The sequence below is a fragment of the Rhododendron vialii genome, chromosome 13a (genome assembly GCF_030253575.1).
Source record: "Rhododendron vialii isolate Sample 1 chromosome 13a, ASM3025357v1".
Taxonomy (NCBI): Eukaryota; Viridiplantae; Streptophyta; class Magnoliopsida; order Ericales; family Ericaceae; genus Rhododendron; species Rhododendron vialii.
Genome location: NC_080569.1, coordinates 1,500,490 through 1,515,924, shown reverse-complemented (window position 1 = coordinate 1,515,924; position 15,435 = coordinate 1,500,490). Strand labels below are relative to the sequence as shown.

Genomic DNA, 15,435 nt, shown 5'->3' with positions numbered 1-15,435 from the left:
ACGGCTCGGATCGGCCGTCCGGTGGCCGGAGATGAGCCGGCGCGGCCGCTAATACGATTTCCCTCTCCGGCACCCATTGGTTCCTATATAAATTCTGAAAAATAAGCACCTCCTTCTTATTTTTTGAGGAACAAGCCTTCTTATTCAACAAAAAATAAGTTCTTATTTGGGTTGTGGAACACAGCCTAAGTAAAGAACTTCTCCTATTACGTTTTGATTGCAAAAAAATGTACATAGAAAGGGTAGCAAAAAGGGGGTTCTTTTTAGACAAATCGAGAACCCTTTTGACTCAAAGTAAAAGATGATCTAAAAGAAGTGACCCCAAAAAGAAGAATCCTTTGCATCAATAGTGACCTACTTGAAATCATTAATCATCTTTAGAGTCATCATCACTGCCCTTATTAGGTGGGTAATAATTTCATCATGTCCAAGCTCCTCTCTCTCTCTCTCTCTCCACATACACACACGTGAGCATACAAAGAATCGGGTATTGTCCAAGAAAAAATTTCTGCATTCTTTGGGTTAACTGTTAAGGAATCCTTCTTAAACAATTCTTCTAGGAACAGGGCATGCAAATGGACAGGGCCAACATTAGGCTCATACTAACATTAAGAAATCCAGCCCAGATAACATCCATATCCACACCGGCTCCCAAAATCAGGCTATCCAACACATATTGAAATGAACGGAGCCAGGATTTATATGGAGGGGAGTCGAAAATTAAAAACTTAGTAAATTTTAACTATTGACAATGATTACATGAATTTTTAAGTGTTTTGTAACATATACTTTGAAATTTAAGCATGAATTTAAAAGAAAACAACCCACATTTAGATTAAAATCACTCCCTTGGCAGGAGCAGAATGGTAGGAGAATGAATATGCATCGACATTCGGCGATGTGTTTCTCACGGTGCAAAATATTTCGAGCAGAACTTTTTTTTCATGCTTATATTGGAAGAGCATTAGAATTAGTCTCTTTTAAACTTTTCACGAGTTTATTTAACTTTGACTCTCTCTTATGAGGAAGGTAAAACAACGAGAAATTTAAATAACCTTTGTTTACTTTACGAACTTATTTACTTTTACTTATCTGTTTTGGTTTATTTCCAAAGATTAGGAATGCCGAATAAAGCGTGTTCCTCGGACGCGGCTTCGGTGGTGGCCTAAAACTTCACGACTTCAACATGCGAAGTCCCCGAAAAAAGGCTTCTCAGGCTTCTCCGCCTTTTGGGCAGTCAATTCGGCCAATATGGAATTCATTTTGGAGTCATTTGATAATCGGATTCGTTCATATTGTAGATCTTGTCAACTAGAATAGTTAGATAAAATATTAAGCCAATCGAATACCTACTATTATTTGATCGGAGCACATATATTTGGTCATAATAGTTCGTTATAGCCGTTGGAAATCCCCGCCCAAAACCCTGAAATCTCAAAACTTGGTCGACCGAGTTTCGCTGACTGAGTCAGCTGGTAGAGGTGTGTGCTCGTGACTCGGGCGATCGGAGCTGGTGTACTCATCCACACGGTACGAACCCATTGTCTCTCTCACCCTTCTCTGTCTACGACCACCAGGTGTTTGCGGTTTGAAGCATTATCATATCTGAAGCTCAGGGTTGTCTCATTTTGCAACTAAGAATGTGAGCGACAATCTAAGGTACAATGTTTTTTGTTACACATGCTAATCTTATTCATTTGATTTACAAGTTTGATGCAAGGTATATATGCCTACCAAGTGTTTGATCAGTAGCTTCTAAGGGAATTCGTTTTTAGGCCTATGGTTTTTGTGAAGTTTTTCTTTGATAACTCAAGTGTCTGGCTAGCTTTCGTGCAATTCGACTAATTTTGGGAGACCAATCCCACAGCCCACTTGCGGGGCGTCTCAATTAAAGCTAGAGCAAAGTGTTGTAATTGATAGAACCTGAGACTTTTGGAGGGAGGAAACTCCTTAGTCCCAAGCCTTAGACCTCAAGGTCAAACCCTTGGGGGTTTTGTGAAGTTTGTTTCAAAAATAGTAGTAGGCTAGTAGTACAATTGGAATCCATAACTTTGACGGTTCTTTCCTCTGAAGTTTTTGGGCAATCGACGTTCATACGACGTGGAACTTCATGGATGAATGAGAGAGTTTTGGTGGATCCAACGATGATTATCCTAAGCACAAAGAGAGTGAATGTAACACCCAACTCATTCAACCACCTTAATTCTATGACAAATTTCCTAATCTCCAATTCAAACATGAAAACTAAACTTAAGCCCATGTGAGCTTAAGAAAAACAATCCAGGAAACCTCAGTTTCTCTTTTCCTTCCTTATGTTCCTTTTATCCATCATTCCCTTCCCTATGGTCCCTTTATTTTTCTCTTTATCCTTTCACCGCTCCTTTTACAGCCTCTCTCCTTTGATACTAAATTGTTTACTTTTTCCAAGCTCGCAGATTTGATTTTGACAGTCAGTAAAAAATTCTTAGGGCCGCTGCAAATTTGCTGACCGTTAACTTTAGAGTTCTAGAGTTAGTCAAGTTGCACGTAAAAACAAATGCTAAGCTAAATTATCATCAGAAAAGAACTGAAACTTTCTTTATAAAAACGAATTGGATCAACTGCAGAAGACTATCGGTAACAGGTAGATGAATTGAAATAAAAACGAATCTACTGTCTGAATAGCTCAATTAACTGAACTAGAGATACAACTACCATAGTTGTTTATATACAAACAGTAACAAATAAGCATCACCAATGTTCCTAATTAAAGCTCATACGTCATTCCAACCTTTAGCAAACATTTTCGAGGGATATCAAACACCTTATCCGTTTGTCTCAAATTCCTCTTCAAGAAACTGTAACCATAGTTGATCAATAGCCTTTTTCCTATTCCAGCGCCTTTCTCCGCAATCACCTCATTCTCACCCACCAAGTGAACAATCCCAGCAGTACATGCTTTTTCCAGCACTTCGATTTCCCTCTCAACTAATGTATCATCCAACTCTCCATCTTTCTCAGCAGATTCTTGATTATTTTGAATTGTTTTTGAAAACTGATATTCTTCGCTTATGAAATTCTTCAGCCTTTCAACCAACTTTCTTTCAAATGGGTCTTGTTCATTTCTCACGTCTGTGTACCCATATCTCACCACACATCGGAACACATTAAGCTCATTCGGTTGGACTCTGCGGAAGAGGAACCGCTCTTCCCTTGGAACCTTGCTTATGGGTAGTGATTTTATAGAGACAAAAACAAGGACAGAGTGAAGCGCAGGCACATTATCCAAATAGTGCTTGAATAGAGGCGGAATTCCGTGTACAAGCTCTGAATAGAAGATAGCTAGCCCCGGAATTCGATAAAAGTTGGTATTGCCAACGATTTCCTTTACCTTCTGTAGGGAGATCTTGTGATCCAACTCATAATTATACTTTCTTCGGTACACATCATTCCATACGTACATTATTGCCATTAGGAACATCGCGAATGCCAAGGGTAGATATCCACCTTGATCAAATTTATAGAGGACTGAACTTAAGTAGATGAGCTCAATGGTTCCAATGACGAGTACATATGAGATTATGAGAAGAATGTGAGTTTTCCATATCATTATCATGATGAGCACTAGAAATGATGACGTAAGCACCATCACAAACACCACTGCAATCCCTGAATGCAATAATCCAATCATAAGGAAATAGGCAGAATAATGTGTACATAGGAAGGTAACAGCATACTCAAAATATCAGTCTATATATGTTGTTGGACATGATAAACATCTGAAAGGGTGGAATGTGAGTTACCATAAGCGTTCCCTATCCTATCCGTAGTTCTGAATCCAATAGTGACTGCGACACAAGCCAACATGAGAAGATAATTGATTTCGGGTACATAAACCTGTCCTTCATATTTCGCTGAGGTGTGAACGACTTTCACTCGAGGGAAACACCCTAGTGAGAGGGATTGTTGGATGATTGAAAAAGTCGCCGAAATCATGGCTTGACTAGCTATGATAGCAGCCAAAACAGCCACCACAAACATTGGCCAGTACACTGGGCCTGCATTGCAACCACTCTTCAATATGCATATTGAACTACCTGGAAATTATGAGCTATGGAAGTTGAGAAATGGGGTACTTATAGGCATTACCTGGTACAGACTTAAAGAATGCGTCTGAACTGTATTCATTGTGCTTTCTGAGGACAGCAGATTGTCCGACATAACATAGTATAATGGATGGATAAACCACAGCACAAGTGCTTATCTGAATAGACCGAACACTGAAATGACCAAGATCCCCAAACAATGCTTCAGTTCCTGTATTTAACAAGCAAGTAAAGAACTCTTTCTTCTTAATGTTTTCTTTTTTCAAATCAAAGAAGTGTTTTAGAGAGGTAAAGCTGAGGATTGGTAACCTGTTATGGAAAGGACTGTGCCACCAAGGGAAATCCATGCTTGTTTTTTGTTCCTCTTGAAATATTGGACGATGTACCATGGATTTATGGCTTTAATTACCGTTGGATCGAACTTGATGAAATTGTAGATGCCAATGGTACCAATAAATAGGAACCAAAGACAGAGTATCGGAGCAAAACTGTAGCCGACTTTGTCGGTTCCAAATCTTTGGACCATAAATAGGACAACTAGTATGGCAACTGATATCCAAACTATCCTATCTGCAGTGTGAAAAATTAATGCAAGTTATCGACTTGTAATTCGAAAAATATATGCACATCCAATTATAGATTATAAAGTGAAGGATACATAATGATGAAGGGTAAGAGGGAGGACGGAGTAGTACCTTCTGTCATGGAGGACGTAGCTTCCTTGATTCCTCCCACAGCTGATAAAACTGCCGGTAGTGTTATATACATACAGGATTAGTTAATTACTCAGTAGAAAAGAAGATTGGGTGTTGCTAATGCAAAAACCGTTTTTGTTTGTACCAAAACTCTAGTGCATAAAAGCGTTGTACCTTGCACATGGTACAAGATTTTTATGCACTAAAATTTTAGCACAAATAAAAGCAGTTTTGACATTGTCATTTCTCAAGAAGATTAAACATTAGTAATACTTTGGTGACCGCATACTATTTAATATCACCGTTAAGTAGAAAAGAAGGAGAGATGATGAATTTGAACATACATCCATTTGCTAATTGAGTAACGCTCCAGTTATTAGTCTGGAGCCATTCGTGATAAAATAAAAATCAAGCGAAACAAAAAGATTATATGTCATTTGTCATCTTTTTTGTTTTGGGGAAAAAAAGGCATTTATGAAGATGCCCAATGTAACAGCAAGAGGTCAATTTATCAATGAAACAGGATAGTCTATGAATGGGAAAACTGTAAATTGGTGCTTTCTAGTCAAAAGCTAGAGGTCAATTATTTTGCTTTGACTATAACAAGTTGTGAAAATCTTCATGTTGGATTTCATGTAATAGGAGAGAGAGAGAGAGAGAGAGAGAGAGAGAGAGAGAGAGAGAGAGAGAGAGTATTGAATTAAGAGAATTAATTACCAGAGATGCAAGGAGTGAGTATGCCATCTCCAATAACCATAGAGGTGCCCAACATTGTGGCAAATAGTAAGAAATACTTAGCAAACAGGCTCTTTTCTAGCTTCGACTTGACCCATGACGCTCGTCTCAGCCGATTATTGTTAGGCGACTCCAGATGATAGTTGGATACCTCTCGATCTTCTGCTTCTTGACTTGGGATTAAACCCACTTTCGCATACCGGCATATCAACGAGTACAATGCAAATGTCCCACCTGATCATCAATTCGAATAAAAATTCAACCCGGGCCCTCGTAGTGTTTACAACAAACTTTGACAACTTGTGGTGGTGTTTTGATAAAAGCATTCGTGACCGTCCTATCAATTATTGGTTAGAACCACGCATGTTAGATATATACAAAATAATTTTAATAAACGTTAATGAGAATATATACTCATGTTTTCAATTATCTCAATAACGACACTTTTTTTTTTATCCCAATAATGATACCTATGTGTCCGCTCAAAGATATCGTGACGGACAATGGGCTAGGTTTTGTCAAAATAGCCTTTCGACATTAATCTGGAGAATAAATAATGAGGAGAAATTAAGACGATAATTAAATTAAAAAGGATAACAATATACAGAAGGAAGGGGTGCCTTAATTTTCCTTACCATCACCATTATCATTTGCGCGTAACACAATAAACACGTACTTAACGACAGGTATCAACGTGATGGTGTAGAAAATCAAAGAGAGTGTGCCCAAAATGTCATCGTTGTGCTTGATTCCGCCGCTGAAGGTGGCCGGATAAACATACAACGGGGAAGTTCCGAGGTCCCCGTACACTACGCCTATGCTCTGAAAAGCTAGATTCAATATCACCGACCACTTTGCACCCTGTAACAAAATTTTCATCAACTGTTTCAATGTATTTTACTACAAAACCATGCAGAAACTTAAAAAAAAAAAAACAAAACAGAAACATGCAAAAAAAAAAAACATTTTGATCCAAAAAAATCATTTGGTGATCATCGAGATTCAAACAGGTTTGCCAGAGAATTTTAAGAATGAATATATCTGAGCCGCACATTATTTTCTATGCAAGTTCTTAATTTGTAGCTTTTTTTTATTATAAAGTATTTCCGATTGTTCTAATGTGTTTTTTTTTTCTTCTAAATTTGGCAAACCTTGTCGCCGAGGTGTTGATGGCTGCGAAACTTGCTAGATTCGATGTCCAATGAGTCGAATCGCCGCAACTTTTGCGAAGAGATTTTCTTCGCTTCAAGTTGTTGTTGTTGATGAGAAACTTCCTCCTGATCATGAATATGATCTTCATGATCAGGGTTAAGGTCATCATCATCGTTTACGATAGAATCACCAGTGGTAGACATCTCCTTAATTCCGAAGATTAGATCTAATAATAGGTTGGTTGTATCTTGCCTAGGTGCGATATACTGGTGTGCGTGAACGAGGAGGAAGACTAGAAGGCACTATCTTTATACTATATATGTACATCACTCTCTTTATAAGGAGAGAGAGAGAGAGAGAGAGAGAGAGAGAGAGAGAGAGAGAGAGTGATTTTGACTCTTCGATTGAAAATTTGAAATTAGGATTACAGGGATTTTACATTTAATTACTAACTTTAAAACCCTTGACGCAAGTACAAGGAAAAGAATTAAACGAAAATTGAACCACGAATATTTACTGCTTTTTTAGAGGGAGATGTTGTTGGTTCAATTTAGTAATAGTTTACTTTAATGTTAATATTAATGTCGTGGGTTTATTTATAAAAGAGGTAATATATGCAGTTAAAGATAAAGGAGTGTAAATACCTTTAAAGCGGTCTCCTTGTTTTACTCCTAATTATTAGTAGCATGTGTAACGGCAGGATAATTAAATCCTATGCTTGATAATCTCCTAATTCTTTTCCTAAATATCTGGCACTTTCCTCTTGCCCAACAAACTATTGTTTACTACTCCTTCCGTCCCTAAATAAGTGTCCGGCACGCAAAACTAGGCCTTCAAAAAAATGCAATTGTTTCGCTAAAAAAATCAATTTTTTTCACAAATCAATAGATAGCAATGAATTCTATTAGATTGTGAAAAAAAATTAAATTTTTTAATAAAACATATGCATGTTTTGTAAAGCCTAATTTTGCACACGGGACACTTATTTAGGAACGGAGGGAGTATAGAACAGTGTTCATTGTTTCGGTTGTAGAGAAGAAAAAAAACTCTATCTACATCTCATTTTCTCTCCTGCTTTAGAAAACATACACAGTGACTGATCATATTCGGTTCATATATACATATTTGGTTTGGTATTATATTTGGATTTTGAGTGTCGGAAAACTACACGGTTCGTGAGTTCAATTCGTTGCACCGAAGAGAACTTGAAGGTCGTTGTATCTTGGGGAAAGAACGTCATCCAACCCTGTGCAGAAGGGGGTATATCATTCCTTAGGAGGGCGCCATCATGTGCCTCAACCACCTCACAGGTTATTCTTATCTTTTCTCTAATAATATTGAATTGCCTTACTTTGTTGATTATTGTTCTTGTTTAGGCATTTAATTTCTAGCAGAAATATCCTAATCATATAATTTTCCCAACAGATGGCACGTCCATAATTAGTAGAGAAAAAACATTAGAGTAGATTTGGCGCTAGAATTTTGGTACTCAACTTCTTGGAAGTTTTTTAGAGGGATACACCTTTTCTTCTTTTTTTCCCCTCGACTAATTTTGAAATATCGATTGTAGAGTCATGTGATATATATATTTATGTGGGAGAATCTCAAAACACGATCTTGCGGCTAAAAATCACTCATGGTACATGGGTGTACCAAAATTTATGTACAGAGAATCTTGAGTGATATATATGTGGTTTCCCACTAGGATCTTAATTAACATTGAATTTGTTAGAGTTTTCCATTGAACTAGAATTGAACAAATTAAAGACTTCACATTTCACATTACAAGTACGTCACTCAATCAACTCAACACAACATTTAACACTTGCAATTGCATAATGAATTTACGTGCACATACATATATATACGCATAACGGAAACATTGTACTTTTGGCAACATTGGGAACATGTATTTCATCCTGTTGGAAATCGAACCAAATAGAAGAAACCCGACAACGCTACCGTACGTAGTTGTTTAGCGATCACATATCCAGACTTTCTTGATGTTCGATCTAAAGCTCATATGTCATTCCAACCTTCAGCAAGCGTTCCTGAGGAATATCAAAAAAGTTCTCGATTTGCCTCAAATTCTTTCTTATGAAACTGTAAGCGCCATTAATCAAGAACTTCTTCCCTATATTGGCTCCTTTTCTTGCAATCACCGCATTCTCACCCACCAAGTGAACAACTCCCGCTCGCCATGCTCTGTCAACCTCTTCGATTTCCCTCCCCGCTGACGAAGAAAGAGAATTAGCTCTTATGTACTCCTTTAGCCTTTCGACCAGGTTTCTCTCAAAGGAGTCTTGTTCATTCTGAGCATCTGTGTACCCGTATCTCGCGACGCATCGGAAAATGTTTAGCTCATTCGGTTGTACTCTACGGAAGAGGAATCGCTCTTCCATTGGGACCTTACTTATGGGTAGAGATTTCATAGAGAGAAAAATAAGGACGGAGTGGAGTGCGGGCACGTTATCCACATAATGTTTGAATATGGGCGGGATTCCAATAACAAGCTCTGAGTAGAAGATTGCAAGCCCTTGAACTCGGCAAACGTTTTCTCTGTTAACGATTTCCTTTACCTCCTCAGGGGAAACCTTGCGATCTAGCTCGTAGTAGTACTTCCTTCTGTGAACACTGTTCCAAATGAACATTACCATCATTAAGAAGGCGGCGAAGGCCAAGGGTAGGTACCCCCCTTGCTTGAATTTGTAGAGGACAGAAGATAAGTAGACGAGCTCCACGGAGCAAATGATCGAAATGTACAGGAGTACGAGAAGAATGTGGGTTTTCCATATCATGATCATAACGAGAACAAGGAATGCAGATGTAATCGTCATCACAAACACCACCGCGATCCCTACATCCAAAAATACAATGAGTATACACAAAATAATTAGCTTAAATATTTTGGTAATTAACTACTGCCTATTAGCCGGTGGACACTATAGCATGTTGCATGTATTTGGAGGCCGGCGTGTAGAATATTACCATAAGCGTTTCCTATATTGGTTGTGGTTTTGAATCCAGCAGTGACTGCAACACAAGCCACCATGAGAATGTAATTGACCTCAGGTATGTAAACTTGTCCTTCATACTTGGTTGAGGTGTGAATGACTTGCACTCGAGGAAAGCACCCTAGTGCCAGGGACTGCTGAATGATCGAGAAAGCACCCGAAATCATCGCTTGACTTGCTATGATTGCTGCCATAACGGCCACCACAAACATTGGCCAATAGATACCATCTACGTTGCATTTGATTTAGCATGAATGAGTTGATTGATTTGAACGATGGCGCGCACATATATATCATACGTATCCAAAATAGAAATGAAATTAAGAAACGGAGTGTGTATATGTATATAGGGATATATATTTCTTACGTGGAATAGATTTATAGAAAGTGTTTGAAACCAAATCATTGTTCTTTCTAAGGAAGGCGGCTTGTCCGGTGTAGGCTAACATGAGGGCTGGATATGTCAAAGAGCACATGCTTATTTGTATGGATCGAACATTGAAATGCCCAAGATCCGCAAACATTGCCTCGGTTCCTGTGGTTTTTGCAAATAGATAAGGTCAGTCAAATAAAATTACTACTAGTACTTTTGAGGAAATCATTAATTAATACATATGTAAAGAATTCGATCACCGAATTAAAATGAATTACGTACAGTACGTACCTGTTATGGCAAGGACAACGCCACCAAGGGAAATCCATGCATCCTTTTTGTTTCTCCTGAAATAGTCGATGATGTACTTTGGATACAATGCTTTTATTACGGTTGGATCGAACTTGATGAAATTGTAGAGCCCAATTCCACCAATCATTAGGAACCAAACAGTAATTATGGGAGCGAAGGTATAGCCGACTTTATCAGTTCCAAACCTTTGAAAGCAGAATAGGGCGATTAAGATGGCAACCGATATCCAAACAATCTTCCCTGCGGTGTACAAAAAAAAGATAATTGTAAGTACACGATAAATTCTAACGTACGTGAGTGATATTACCCAGTGACCCTCCACTATCGCACATTGTAAGAATGTAAAAAATAGTAATCCTTCTGGTAGAACGACGTGCAGTACTCCAAACCATAGATTCCCTTACGATCGAAAACCAAAAGTTCTGGTCGTGAAGGGTGCATGTATGGTGTTAGAGAACCACGTGATAGTATCTGAATTAAGTATTCGCGCGAGGGAAAAAGGGTAAGAGCACGTGGAATTAATAATACCTTGAGTAATGGAAGATGTAGCTTCTTGGAGTCCACCCACAGCCGATAGAACTGCCACAAATTGGAGAAAATATACACCTTATTTGTCAGTCCAACATATTATGATATTTTTAAACCTGAAAGTACTCTTTAATTGTTTTAACTTACGAAGTAATACTAAGTAATTAAATTTGTTAGCTAGAATCAAAATTAATACTGCTACTAACAATATTGGGATTTCGCGGAATAAGATTTTGACGTGAATTAATTAATACCTGAGATGGAAGGGGTTAGGACACCATCTCCAATAACCATGGAAGTGCCCAACATTGCGACGAAGAGCAACAAATACTTGGCAAATTGGCTGTTCTCAAGCCTCGACTTGAGCCTTGAGGCCCGTTTCAAGCGGTTGCTGGCCAACTCGAGTTGATAATTGGAAACTTCTCCGTCTTCCGCTTCTTGATTTGGGGTTAAACTCACCTTCACATGCCGACATATTAACGAGTACAATGCAAATGTCCCACCTGATCATCATGGATTCCAAATTTCCAATTAATTTTGAAAAAATCAGCTCATGTACGTTATATATAATCCACTCCCAAACTTTCTTTTAATTGGCTCGATCACTTGAAGGAGAGAAACTTATTCACGGCCGTGAATAAGTTATTCATAACTCCGCGCAATCTCAGTCGTCCAAAACACTTTTGGATAGCCGAGATGAAGCGCCGAAAAACCTTATTCGCATGACCCAATTAAAAGAAAGTGTTATTAAAAGAGAAACACCCCAGTTAATTCATTTGGCAACTTTATCGGTTCCAATCTATTTTATTTTTAATCCGGGTCATCGAAAACACTTTTGGAAGGCTAAGATTGAGCGCCATAAACTTTATTCACGTCTCCTCTGTGAATAGGATTTTCTCCACAGGAAGTGTAATTTCTGGGAAAAGCTGTAATTAATACACACCCCTATTAATTTGGGTATACATAGTATGCACTTCTTGAATCACATTAAACTCGTTACATTTTATATAAGAATTCACTAGTCTTGAATTCAAAACTTTGGTAGATGAATAATTCATAACATTAGGATATAGATTCATAACATTTATTTTGAGTTCATAACATATGATTTATAAATATTTTAGACGACTGTTATGTATTTCTATGCAAATATTATGAATGTTTATAAATTAACGATTCTCAAACAAAATATTTTGAATTTTTTTACAACATGTCACGAATTCAAAGTAGGGGGTGCATATTGTATGCACCTGAGGTCCTTGCTCTCGGGACCTCTCCTTTTGGTACCTTAACTGGACTGGTCTCGGGACCAAAGTCGCTATTCGAAGCGGCAATAACACCTCCTTTTGGTACCTTAACTGGACTGGTCTTGGCCCCCTGAGGTCCTTGCTCTCGGGACCTCTCCTCGAAGATGAATCTAACCTTACGGTTAGGGATGTTTGGGGTTCAAATGAATGGGATCTCTCTAGAATATCCTTCTCCCTTCCCCCCAACATTCTCACCCACATCTTCCTAGTTCACCCCCAGCAATTGGATCCCCAACCAGATACCACCGTCTGGAATTTCTCCCCCAATGGCACCTTTTCCTCCAAATCTGCTTGGCTTCTCACTAGAAACTTTGCCTGCAACCCCCCGGCCCCCTTTTGATAATTGGACTTGGGTTTGAAAAATTAAAGCTAATCCCATAATCAGAAATTTCTTTTGGCTTGCTGCCCAAAATAGACTCAAAACAAAGAGCCTTCTTTTCACGAGAAATATCACCCAAAATGACCTTTGCGAGATTTGTAATGTTGGCTGTGAAAACGCGACTCATGTCCTTCGAGACTGTCATGTGGCTTCCAATGTTTGGGAAGGTGTTAGTATCCCTAACAGTGCTCTTTCCTCTTTCTCCTCTTCCCTCCCTCTTTGGCTAAAACTAAACTGTGAATCAAAAACTGACCACCGATCTGGAATTCCGTGGGGTGAAACAAAACCCTCTTTCAAAATGTTCATAGTCGGGCCAGAGAACTCTTGGATTATATTCCTCCATTGCTTCTTCAATTGCTATGGCAATTGAATGGCATCATATTGCACTTCCGGCCTTGGATTCGAGAAATAAAAGTATTGTGCTTGTCAAATGGTGCCCTCCTGGCACGTCTCTTTTTAAACTAAATACGGATGGTGCATGCAAGAAAGACCTCACACGAGCCACAGGAGGTGGTTTAATCAGAGATGAAAAAGGAAACTGGATAGTTGGCTTCCACAGATTCCTCCGCACAACAACAGCCTTGGAAGCAGAATTATGGGCTCTTAGGGATGGCCTACAACTCGCCCACAACAAGCAACTTGTCCCCCTCTGTGTGGAAATAGATGCTCAGGCAGTCATTCAATTAATTATGGGTCCAAACCAGCCCCGACACATTCTAAATAATCTCATCCATGATTGCAGATGCCTGATGAGACAGCTGGGAGTGGAGAAGATTGACCATGTCTATCGTGAAGGAAACAAATGTGCCGACTTACTAGCTAATATATATGTCATTTGATGATGCACTAGATTTTCATTTATTTGATGTTGCTCCGGTTTGTATTAATTCGCAACTTTGCGACGACGCCAATGGGGTGGAATACCCTAGACTCTTGTATGACTCTTAACCTTCTAATTAATGTTCCGGGTTTACCAAAAAAAAAAGAAAGAATAGGGACGTGTATTATAGTATTAATTCTTCGGATGTTTTTTTTTTTTGTCATTCGTTAAACCTAATCTACTATATTTTAGGAGATTTGGAAAGAGGGATGTGTGCTTACGGAAATTGAACTCTGCCAATATGCGTGGGAGTATAAGGGAGGCACCAAACCAACTGCACTCCACTCCACTTGCTAATTCTTCAGATTGAAACCCTTTCTTTTAATATAATCATTAACCGAAAAGCAGTGTACCGCCTTGTTTAACTAATTACCGTAAATTATTAATAAAGCCTGGCTCGAAAAATCCTTCCCCAGGCTTGGAGGTGAAATAGGTTTAACTATCCCCTCACAACATCATATTATTCTATGGCCACTACAAGTATTTGACTACACCAAATAGTAAGATTTTAATTTTCAGTAGTAACTAAAAATTCAACGATTTGGAGTGCAATTCTGACAAACATAATGCATGGTCAACGAGGTGATGATGGGTAAGTATTACCGGCTAAAGTATTGCAGGCTTTTATGGCTAAATAAATCAATTGATTTTTTTTTCTTTTTTTGTCTTTATTTAAAGTTTTCACATTTGTTATTTTTTCGTTAATTTTTTTTTTTGTGAATTATTACTTTTTCATGATGAGAGGAATCTAAAAAGTAAAAAATTATCATCCAAACCTATTTTTTTTTAGTGAAAACAAAAATAAGATAATAAGCTTTTTTTCCGTCTTTATTAAAAAAAAAGGTTAGGATCATAATTTTTTACTTCTCCGATTCCTCTCATCGAGTCGACCCAATAATCCGCAAAAATTGGACGCGAAACTAACAAATGCGAATTTTTTTGAATAGCCGGATGTATGTTTCAGCTTACGTGAATATTAAAATTACTCAGGTACTCCAGAATTTTAAGTTAGAGGTAATTGGGGATCAGCGAGAAAAATCGAAGTATTTTCTTGAAATAAATAAAACAAGGAGAGTCTAGTGCGTATAGTATAGTAGTTTACCATCGCCGTTGTCATTTGCACGTAAGACAATGAAGACGTATTTGATAAGAGTAATCAAGGTGATGGTGTATATGATGAGAGAGAGAACGCCCAGAATGTCATCGTTGTCTTGTATGCCGTTGGTGAAGGTGGAGGAGTAGACGTACAGCGGCGACGTTCCGATGTCCCCGTACACTACTCCGATGCTCTGAAACGCCAGGTGCAGTATCATCGACCACCCTGCATTCTTTTTTCCGAAAAATTCAAACCAACAAACTCCGTTTTAGTAAATTAGGTGAATAATAAGTTTTTGAAAACATAGAAACTGGGTACGTACGTAGTAGTAATTACTACTATAAGAGACTGAATTAATATTTGTGTCTTTTTTGGGGAGCAGACCTGGTGGCCGTGGTGGCTGTTGAATTTGTTGGACTCCATGTCCAAGGAGTCGTGTCGTTGCATTACGTTGTTGCGTTTTTCCGCTACGAGTGGTGTGGGAGAGGATTCGTCCATCCTGTGGTTAGCTTCGGGGGAATATATTTCAATTGAATCCCTTATCGACGTTTCTTTAAACCCCACAGCACACGAAGAAGCTTCAGGGGAATATATTTCCATTGAATCACTTATCGACGTTTCTTTAAACCCCACAGCACACGCACAGAGAGAGAGAGAGAGAGAGAGAGAGAGAGAGAGTTACGTAGTCCGGCCGGGTATTGGAAAGTGATCAGGAGGAGTTTGGGGGGCGGGGCTATTTAAACTAGCTAACAATAAGCTACCCTTTTTAAAATGCAACGTTTATACTCAACAACACCAATAAAATATATGGAGTAAATTGAAGCAAAGAGAGAAAATGGAAAAATATTGCTTCGAAGAGCATATCGTACAGGCCGAGAG

At 38.5% G+C, this 15,435-nt stretch overlaps 2 protein-coding genes across 2 annotated transcripts; both read right to left on the bottom strand.

Moving 5' to 3' along the window:
- Positions 1–1,461: 1,461 nt before the first annotated feature.
- Positions 1,462–6,974, bottom strand: LOC131315113 (potassium transporter 5-like). Its single transcript, XM_058344186.1, has 8 exons — positions 6,667–6,974; positions 6,151–6,376; positions 5,498–5,749; positions 4,781–4,831; positions 4,395–4,655; positions 4,129–4,296; positions 3,783–4,037; positions 1,462–3,648 (listed from the first exon to the last, which is right to left on the bottom strand). The coding sequence occupies exons 1-8, from the start codon at positions 6,868–6,870 to the stop codon at positions 2,747–2,749; spliced, it is 2,319 nt and encodes a 772-aa protein (XP_058200169.1). The 5' UTR covers positions 6,871–6,974; the 3' UTR covers positions 1,462–2,746.
- A 1,417-nt stretch (positions 6,975–8,391) lies between these two features.
- Positions 8,392–15,435, bottom strand: LOC131315112 (potassium transporter 5-like). The gene is made up of 8 exons (XM_058344185.1): positions 14,941–15,435; positions 14,563–14,788; positions 11,149–11,397; positions 10,895–10,945; positions 10,346–10,606; positions 10,049–10,216; positions 9,656–9,910; positions 8,392–9,524 (listed from the first exon to the last, which is right to left on the bottom strand). The coding sequence occupies exons 1-8, from the start codon at positions 15,154–15,156 to the stop codon at positions 8,680–8,682; spliced, it is 2,271 nt and encodes a 756-aa protein (XP_058200168.1). The 5' UTR covers positions 15,157–15,435; the 3' UTR covers positions 8,392–8,679.